The 9577-nt window shown below is 56.6% G+C and overlaps 2 protein-coding genes across 2 annotated transcripts; both read right to left on the bottom strand.

The window, feature by feature from the left end:
- Positions 1-930: 930 nt before the first annotated feature.
- Positions 931-6239, bottom strand: VOLCADRAFT_91696 (uncharacterized protein; the record flags this gene model as incomplete). Its single annotated transcript, XM_002951113.1, has 3 exons — positions 931-1151; positions 3020-4421; positions 5028-6239. 3 exons carry the CDS (start codon positions 6237-6239, stop codon positions 931-933), a joined length of 2835 nt encoding a protein of 944 aa, XP_002951159.1.
- Positions 6180-9544, bottom strand: VOLCADRAFT_61175 (uncharacterized protein; the record flags this gene model as incomplete). The annotated part of the gene is made up of 6 exons (XM_002951112.1): positions 6180-6271; positions 6615-6696; positions 6793-6897; positions 8745-8901; positions 9050-9135; positions 9293-9544. Coding segments are annotated over 6 exons (774 nt in total), but the record flags the coding sequence as incomplete, so codon positions are not given.
- Positions 9545-9577: the final 33 nt, after the last annotated feature.

Here is a 9577-nt window from a genome sequence, read left to right as displayed (position 1 = left end):
AGCTGCTGCAGATAACGCCCAAAGAGACCCTCCGCAGGCGGAGCCCCAAACATACAGGCGGCCGAAACCCGCGAAACCCGCACGGGGCGCGAACAGTAATCGTTCCGGCTCGTTGGATGTGTCCACTAGGGAGCTCCATGATGGCCAGCACCGAACACGCACAACGTTGGTTTACGTCTTCCTGACGGCCTCTGGCCGCCTAGTACTGTATCGAAGCAGATCGAAGCAACCAAACCATGGCCAAATAAATACATGACTGAACAACCAACCAACTGGATAGACAAACAGCCGCCGAACAATGCTTAAGCAGCACTTGATTATAATGCTGCTGTAAAAAAGGAACTGAATGACCACCTCTTTACAACTGCATGGTACACATGTGTATAACAGACATACATCCAGTGAACATGCGCAACAGAGACCGCGTGGTTCAGCTCCTCGATGTGGGCCGGGAGCACACCTAGGCACCAAGGCACACGCGCGCGGGGCTTCGTTGTCATCAGCAGCGCTGCCGGACATCAGCATCGGCTGACCAGTTTTACCTAGTAGCATGAACAAAGCCGACTACCAGCAGCAAAACCTTCCACATACGAGCTCACGCAAATTCAACATCAGCACGAGCCGTAGAACAAATCCTTCCTAGCAGAGCACGGAGTGGCGCTGCTGCTGTTCTTACCTGTTATGAAATCAAACTGCAGGCCTTTCTCAGGGAACATTATTATTATTATTATTATTATTATTATTATTATTATAATTTTTAAATTATAGTTTTGATAAAACCATTGGATTAAATAGAAGCACAGCTTTTTTCCTCGCCTCCCTCCACGCGTCCTACTTTTTTCGCCGATTCGCCGTCCAGGGTTTTTTTACTTCTCCGTAGACTTAATCTCTCCATATAGTTCTCTAATCCCTACAATAATGGAGGTCAAATCAAACACATGGCGTGTGCAAGCCCTTGCGCGCGCGGTGCCTTCCTCCGCAACATACAGCCATCGCCATTTTTTGGCCAATAAAACGCCTTTGCCCGCTACTGAACGCCCCCATCAGGCAGATGAGGATGGTGATGGTGATGAGGATGGTGAGGATGAGGATGGTGATGAGGACCCGTTTTTCGACACACCGCAAAGGAAGCATTGAGCGGCGGCAGTGACCTGCAAAGTGGACTTTGGCGGCACATACATGAAGAGCTGGAAAGCCGGAGCCCATAATGAACCACACCATTTCGACAATCCCTTACTTCGCACATCGTACAAGCCCCGCATTAATTAACTTACTACTCCTCGTATCCATTTAATATGTTGGCCCACAACTCCCCCATGGCCGGCCTAAAAAGACGGTCCAAGACGCAAAATTAGGGAGGGGAATGTGCTGTTTTATAAATGAAAGGGTAGGCCGACCGGGGGCGTATGCCCACGGCCGCATGCGCGTCCCACTGTTGCAGCCGCACTTGGAATTGCAATCGCCCGGGCGACTCAGCAGCAGTCAGCAAGCAATAACGCTGCGCATTGAAAATGTCTTTCTTCTAAACCACTGACCGAGTCGGCAAAAATCCGGTACAGATAACACACACACACACACACACACACACACACACACACACACACACACACACACACACACACACACACACACACACACACACACACACACACACACACACACACACACACACACACACACACAAATTGCAAATAGCCGTTTGACGCTTTAAAAAGCCCCAAAAAGTTTCAAAAGGCTTCAAAAAGCTTCGAAAAGCGCCAAACAAGCTATCCGCAGCGTACGCAAAGCTCATTTTTATCTTTGTGTGTGCTGCGCTCCTCGCATGCGGAATAGATGAATTGATCGATTGCTGCTGGTTGGTAGGCAAAAGCGGGTTCAACGCGCAGATCGCAACAAACAAACGAACAAAAAGCGCGCCCAAATAAGCTGCACATACTGGTACCACGCCACGAAAAAGCAAAACCGCTACACAATCAGCTCACTGCAGCATACAGCTTTCCCTTATATCACTTAGTGTTTTCATACTTCTCGAAGGAAGACGGAGAAGTAATATAGGTACATTCCTCCCTTCGACTCGGTCTCGTTTTGAGCGAGTCGTCGCACAAGAGACAAGCACAGAAAAAGTTCAACTCTTACATCTGACAACCTAACACTGTAGCAGCAACCACCAACACCGCTTGACATGCGCACGCAGACATTCATGCACCCACATCGGCGGCTTGTTTTCCTATTTCAGCTTCAGATTGATAAAAGAAACACAAAGATTCGTTCATCCTGTCCCCTGCGTAGCTATACCGTACAGCGATATGGGATGTGCACACACGTTTTGATCGGCGTTTTCCACGTCTTACAAACCCCCCAGTAATAAGCTTGCATCATGGGGCGATCAGTGCCCCGACTAATGCTGCTTTGGACTGCCTGTGTGTGCCTATGTGCTTACCGGCTTGACCACCACCCCGTTTGACAACATGATTGCCCCCTCTCCCACGCAGACCGCACCCTAAGTTGCCGTTACTCATCAAATCAAATACTTTGTCCTTCGCCAGTTTCTCGAACAGTATCTCGCAGCCGTTAATTAATCTTGTCTTCGCGCTGTATTAATTACTACGCGTACTTCGTACTTGGCGTCTCTTCTCTTCGTCGGGGATGGATATAGATTCAAAAATGCACGCCGCGGCGTACCAACCGTGCCGTTATCCCTCGCACACGCATATACGCCGCAACAACCAGCACCACCACCGTCGTCCAATCTCTCGAAGGTCAAAACTTTCACACGTATATCCATTTCATATCGTATACAAAATCTCACACATCAATGATGCGCCGGCAGTCCCTCACCTGCCGTACATTTACCAGTGGCTTGTTGTACTGTCATGAGTCCGTCGGCGTTACACTTCGCCGTCTGCTTCCCCATTGCCGCCGCGGCCGCCACCTCCGAAACACGTCAGCACTATACCAGTGTAGAGGCGCGGGGGGCGAAAGAGCGCAAGGATCCCGCGGGCCCCGCAACCCCCCCCACCGCCGCCGCCGCTGTCGCTGCGCTTGCTGCCCCTGCAGCGGAAGTTGATATTAGGCGACGTCAACTTTAGCGGGCGCGCCGCCGCTGCAGCCTCTGTCGTGCCAAAGTGCCCTGCCGCCGCCGTCTTGCTGTCGTCGCACTCACGCCACGCCGCCATCTCCTCGAGCCATGCATCATCCGAGTCGCAAAGCGACCTGTGGATGCCGTACGAACGGGCCTGGACGTGTGCGCCGTCGCCATCGCCGACGCCGACGCTGACGTCAAATACGCCTTCCAGCGCCGCAGCTGCTTGCTGCCCGGAGGAGCCGCAGGCCGCGCCCTCCTCGGCAATACAGTCCATGCCGCAGGGCGCCCCAAGAGAGACAGGAAGGCTGCCGACAATCGCCTCCTCGTCCATCGCCAGCCCTGAAGTTGCAGCACAGCTGCCTGCTGCCGCCGGCCCCGTCGGCAGCGGCAGCGGCACCGGAGCTGCCGCCAACGCCGACCCCGCGGGGAGAGATGCACCCGCATACGGGATTGCGACGCCAGCTGCGGAGACGTAGCCCAGACAAGTCCGCCGCCAGCGATGTGATCCCGTGGCGCATAGCTGGTGATTGCGATGGTGGTTGTGGTGTTTGAGAGTTCCAAGATTGTAGTTATTGGCGCCGCCGTCGTTGAGATCCAAAGAAGGGAACTCCGATGAGACAGAACATACGGTGCCATCGCCGTCGCCGTCGCTGCCGCTGGCATCGGGGATGTCGTTAAAGAGAGCTTTCCAAGCTGCTAACACGGCGGCATGGCGAGGTTCGACGCCGCCACCGCCGCCACCGCGGCCGTACTCGACCATGTCGCCGCTTCCGCCAATGCTAGCAGGCACCTCCACAGATTCGTACCGCTGTGGCGCTTGTGGGGTGTGGCGGAGGCTTAGTGAGGCGCTGTGGTAACCGCTATCGCCATCAACACCATCATGCCCTCTGGCACCTACTCCATTGACAGCATCCACCCTCGGGAAGTCCTTGCCGGTGCCGGCCGCGGCATAATTGTTTTCCTCAATGTTTCCGTACATATCCACAGTAGACCGCAGTTGCTGTTTGAAGCTGCCGTTGGCACCACGGGCGCCTGCGGGTTCCACACCCGCCGCTACTGCCGCCTCCGCTACATAAGCCGTACAGGTATCGGGCCCGTTATGCCGTTGGGACGCGTGCTGGAATTGAGGGGCGCTACAGCCGCTGTACGACAGGACTTCGGCGGTGCCCCAATAGTAGCCTGACTGCGACCACGCGCTACGCGGCAAAGGCGATGGGCCCTTGACGACGCGTCGTACAGCTGCGCCGCCTCCATAACCAGTGACTGCAGCTCCTATCCAAAACGCATTCTCCGGTGTCAAAACATCTTGGCAATACAGGGGATCGTCCTGGCTGTACTGCACGAGATCAGGCGCTGAGGAGTTGCGGTTCATTTTGTTGCCTGCGACGACCGGTCCTTTGGTTACCGCCGCTGCTGCGGCGGGTGCTGCTGCTGCTGCTGCTGCAGCCGCCGCCGCCGCCTCCGCTACAGCGGCCGGTAGTACAGCCGGCAGCTGTGGCTTTGGCGGCGGCGGCGGCGGCATCTGAAGCTTCTTCACTCGGCCCGGCCGGAACCTGGGTTTCTGAAAGGCCCTGCCGGCGGCGGTGGCGGCGGCGGCCGCAGCTGCAGCGGCGGCGCCGCCGTGCAACTGGAAGGAACGGGAACCTGCCACCGTCACTGATGCTGCCGATGATGTTTGGCTTGGGCGCTGAACCGCACTTTGGTAATGACCCCGGGCGCTCCGGGGGCCCAGGCGGCTCAACACGGAATCCATGGACATGGCCTTGGGAAGCGTGCCACCCTGCTGCTGCTGCTGCTGCTGCTGCTGTTGATAATGCTGCTGCTGCTGCGTCCTAGAACACGCTTGGGCCCGCTGCGGGAGGGGCGCTGCAGGGGTCGACATCGCCGTCCTCGCCGCTGCTGCGGCCGGTGTCACGATGGTGGCGTCATGACACCTCAGCACCGCGGAGTACGGCTGCTGGTACTGCGGTTGCGGCGGCGGCGGCGGTGGCGGCGGCAAGACTTGCTGGGAGATGGCTGTTCCCGGCGCCATCAACTTGCGATTGCCTGGCGTCGGCGGCGCCGGTGTTGTCGGTGGAGCCGCTGACGTCAGCGACGGCGCCTCGCTCGACTGCACCAGTGCACCGCTGGGGCCCGAGGATAGCATCCCAAAGTCCGACGGCCATGCTGCCGCTGTGACCTGCCTATCACCAGCCTGCGCCAGCGGCCATCGCCATAGCGTCCGTGTGCCGTCAAGCTTTGAGTCCTGTGCCTCGATACGACTGCCGGCGGACAAGCTGCGGCGGTGGCGGGACACTGTCGTACCCGCTGGCGACCGTACATCCTGCAGAAGATGGGTATCCTCCGCCATGGCCACCGTCACATGCTCTCCGAGAGACAGCGGCGGCGGCGGCGGCACTGTCACTGCCGCCGCCGCCACCACCGCTGCCGCCAGCGAAGACGGCGGCGGCGGCGGAAGCTGAGCCCCGATGCTCGGATGCTCCCGCGCCTGGCAGATGCCCTGTACGGCACTCCCGCAGCTCCGAGCCTGACCAGGTGCGGTAGGATCTGCCACGGCGCCGTACATGGCCCAAGCGCCATCGCGGAGAGGCGCTTCGTCATCGTCTCGAAGCTTCGTCATCGCCAATTCCCGCTCAGCTCCGCCAGCGCTATCGCTTGCAGCCATCGCCTTCGCCTTCGCCTCTGCCATCTCCTCTGCCAGTGCATCAAAGAGCCCCTTCAGCACAGGATTGCCAGCGATTACCTCGCCCACGTCCGCTAGGAACGGCATACGCAGTAGCTCCTCTGCCGTCAGCCGAGCCTCCGGGTCCAGCCGCAAGCACGCCATAATGAAATCCACGAGCGCGGGCTCCAGCGGCGCAGAACCACCACCACCACCGCCGCCGCCGCCGCCGCCGCCGCCGCTGCTTTCACCACCACCGCTGACTCCACCGCCGCAGCCACGTAGGCGCTCCAGCAGCGGCGGGCCCGGCAGCTGCTTGGGCCGTAGAAGCTCCTGGGGGACCTTGTGTCCCAGGGCTGCGGGGTCCAGCGCCCGCAGGTGTTCCACTGCTCTTGCCAGCAGAGGCGGCCAGGGTCCCGGCAGTGCACCAAGGATGCGCCACAGCTGGTCCAAGGAAGAGGTGCCCCGCAGGAGCACCTCCCCCCGGGCCATCTCAGCCAGGGTGGCGCCCAGGGCCCAGATATCTGTAGGCGTGCGTTCCGCAGGCACATGTGTGCCAGCGTGGCACAGCACAGCACAGCACAGCACGGCATGACGTGTGGGGGTTAGGGTTGGGGGCCGGGGGGTTACAAGATACCTAGAGGGGGGTTAGGGACTCCCCGGGGGAGGATTGACATTTGGGGATGGCTATGGCCTATGGGAGGCCTCAGGTGCTGTTGGAGCTAAGGTGGACCGGGGAGATAGTCGGACCCGCAAAGGGGACTCGTCTTCTGGGTGGGAGGCGAAATGTGGAGCCCAGATGCGGTCCGGTTCGGGAGGGGCGGTGGTAGGGGCGGCACATCCTGCTCGATCGGAACGGCGCCGTACCTGCGGGAGCTCCGTACTCATGGCCGAGCAGTACTTCAGGTGCACGGTATGGACGCGTCTGGACGTACGGCGTCAGCGCGTCCTTTATGCCGCCAGCTGCTGCCGTCGCTGTTGCTGTTGCTGTTGCTGCTGCTGTTGCAGAGCCCAGCTGAGGCGGTGCCGGTGCTGCGGCGTCCACCAGCTCAGCTCCCGGCACCCGCCGCGCAAAGCCGAAATCGCATAGACGTATTGTTCCGTCGCTAGAGAGCAGCACGTTCGCCGGCTTGACGTCTCTGTGTAGTATCTGGAAGGGCAGGGTGGCCACGCATCCGCGCCGGAGAACGGTTTGGGATGCTCACACTCTAGGATTCGAAGAAGCAGCATTCCTAAGCACCATAAAAAAACCGCAGGGCCGATATGTAATAGTAGTAACTGTTAAAGCGCCGGACCCCCCCTTGGTTCCTATTACTGCTTTCAACCACACACACACACACACACACACACACACACACACACACACACACACACACACACACACACACACACACACACACACACACACACACACAGACACAGACACAGACACAGACACAGACACACACACACACACACACAGACACACACACACACAGACACACACACACACACACAGACACACACACACAGACACACACACAGACACACACACAGACACACACACAGACACACACACAGACACACACACACTGCTTTCAACATATCCTGGTATGTATGAGTGTCGGTCACTTTCCAACAGTAACTGGAACTTAGACAGAAGAAGGTTGCAAAGGTTGATTAAGGCATGCGGAAAGGAGATTTGGAAGGCGCAAAATAACCTTGGCCAACGCCTCTCAGCCATGTGGCATAAACTGTCACAGAAGGCTTTATGCCCTCAGCAGGACGTGAGAGAGGCTCAATCCTTTTACTAACATGTTATTAACCGGGTTAAGTGAGTTTGGTATGCAGACGAACGAACAAGGAGATAAGAATGCATGTTCAGAACCTTATGGCAGCTACGCTGCTATCCGGGTGAGCAGTACAACGTGGAATGCCAGTCCGGGTTTTGAATTTGGGGGGAGTTGGCTTGGCCTTTCACGGTATCGCCTCTTGTTGCTTTTGAACATTTGAAGCAGTTGGGATTTGCTTGCTGGCGCGTTTTGTTAACAAGGAGTAACGTTCTGAAGCCTGTGCCAGTGTTTTGCCGCACTAGTAGCCCTCCAGCCACAACATCGATAAAACTATGAGCACTTCGCGCTTTTTTCATATAAGACGCCTACAAATATTACTCTCAAACCTTATCCCTTCTGGCAGCCGTAGCCCGTAGGACTACTGTGCGTGTGTTACATGGTTGGGGGTGCGTGACCCCATACCTGTAAGACTACCCATACGAGCCGAAGGCCCAAGGGCAATACTACAAAGCCATGGAGGAAAGGAAAACACCGCACATCAGCCCAGACTAGCGTCCAAAGGGGGTAATTGAGTTTCGGTGAGCCCACATACGTTCCAACATCCTCGCCAGACGTGGTGGTTCCCATATCATGGACTACTGACTGTGACTGGGTTTTTGGGTGCTGGCGAAGGTCAGGCACCTTTTTTCTTCGAGCGAGGAACGTCAACGACTTGTGCTCCAAAGCAACCAAGTCCTACTTTGAGTTGTATTTAAAGGACCAGTTTAAGAATATTACAATCAGCCTGCACGATTATTGTGTACGTAGGGTCTTCAGCGCCAGCACGAAACTCCTCCGCTGCGGGACAATTCACGTGCACGTGCTAGGATGGACTTCCATTATGGGAATCTGACGTCGACGGAAACTAAGTGTAACGTATAGAGGGGTGATGGCCTGTAGTAACTAGCCAGGGTACCTACGCGCATCTTTAACAGGGTCAAACACATCAGGCGTCACCGATGGCATCCAAGCCCAAGGTAGCGCCCATTTTATGCATAGCGACTCCATGCCCCAAAAATTAACAAATGCAAAAGGGGGATTTGGGTGCCCAAAACGCTATAGCTACTTTCTAGCGTGCGTGCGTGCGTATATTATTTGAAGCCGAAGGGCGGCACACCGAAAGAAAGGAAGCCATCAACATAAAATTGTTCGTTGCGTGAGTTGTTGTAGCGCTGTTTTGTCCCACCTTCCGCTGGTGGAGGTACCGGAGAGCCAGACAGAGCTGCCAGGCAAAGGACTTGAGCAACACAGGAGGCATCCCGCGAGGATACGTCTTGCTCAGGACACTTTGCGCACACCCCACGTCGATGAAGGGAAAGACGGCGTATAGCCTGCAGTTACGACTGTGGCATGGAAAGGCAGAGCGCAAAGCCCGCCTGTTAGGTCTAGTGCGTGAGAGTTGCTAAGTTGTTCCGACTGAACTCCGACTCTGCGCTAGTATCGACAGTGTTTTGTAAGCATAAAAGAAAAGTCAGCTGCGGCGCAACGTACCTGAAAAATGCTCGTTGCAGCTTTATAATGAGCGGATGGTCCAAGCTCTTTAGCAGGCGGATTTCACGTAGCGCCAGTCTCAGACCCTTCGGAATAGGGAAAGAAACGTTTACCTTGAGAACCTGGGCCTTTGCGGCACCGACCTGCTTTGCCCCATTCGGTCCCTACCTCGATGCGTACCTAGCGTACCTAAGCGCTTACAGGGCATGGCACAATTCATTCCGCCAGTGCCGCAAAACTTACCACGTTATCATTGTGAGCCCATTTAAACTTCTTGACAGCAACCAGCGACGGTGTCGTCTGACCATGTGCTCCTTTCTCCTCGCCGGCTGAACGCTCGCGACAAAGCAAGACACTGCCATACGAGCCCTCACCCAAACGCGAAACGTAGACATATTGGCTTTCCCAGTCCTGTAGGCATGCGCCGTCGCGCGCAACATGAGCGAAAGAGTATCGAAAGTTTTCGGCGTCGTTGCAGGCAAATTCTACCTGCATCGCGTTTTCCTCCTGTCGTTTCTCGCCCATAAA

Source organism: Volvox carteri, assembly GCF_000143455.1.
Source record: "Volvox carteri f. nagariensis unplaced genomic scaffold VOLCAscaffold_22, whole genome shotgun sequence".
Taxonomy (NCBI): domain Eukaryota; kingdom Viridiplantae; phylum Chlorophyta; class Chlorophyceae; order Chlamydomonadales; family Volvocaceae; genus Volvox; species Volvox carteri.
The sequence above is the reverse complement of the archived record's forward strand: the minus strand, read 5'-3'. Positions and strand labels throughout refer to the sequence as shown.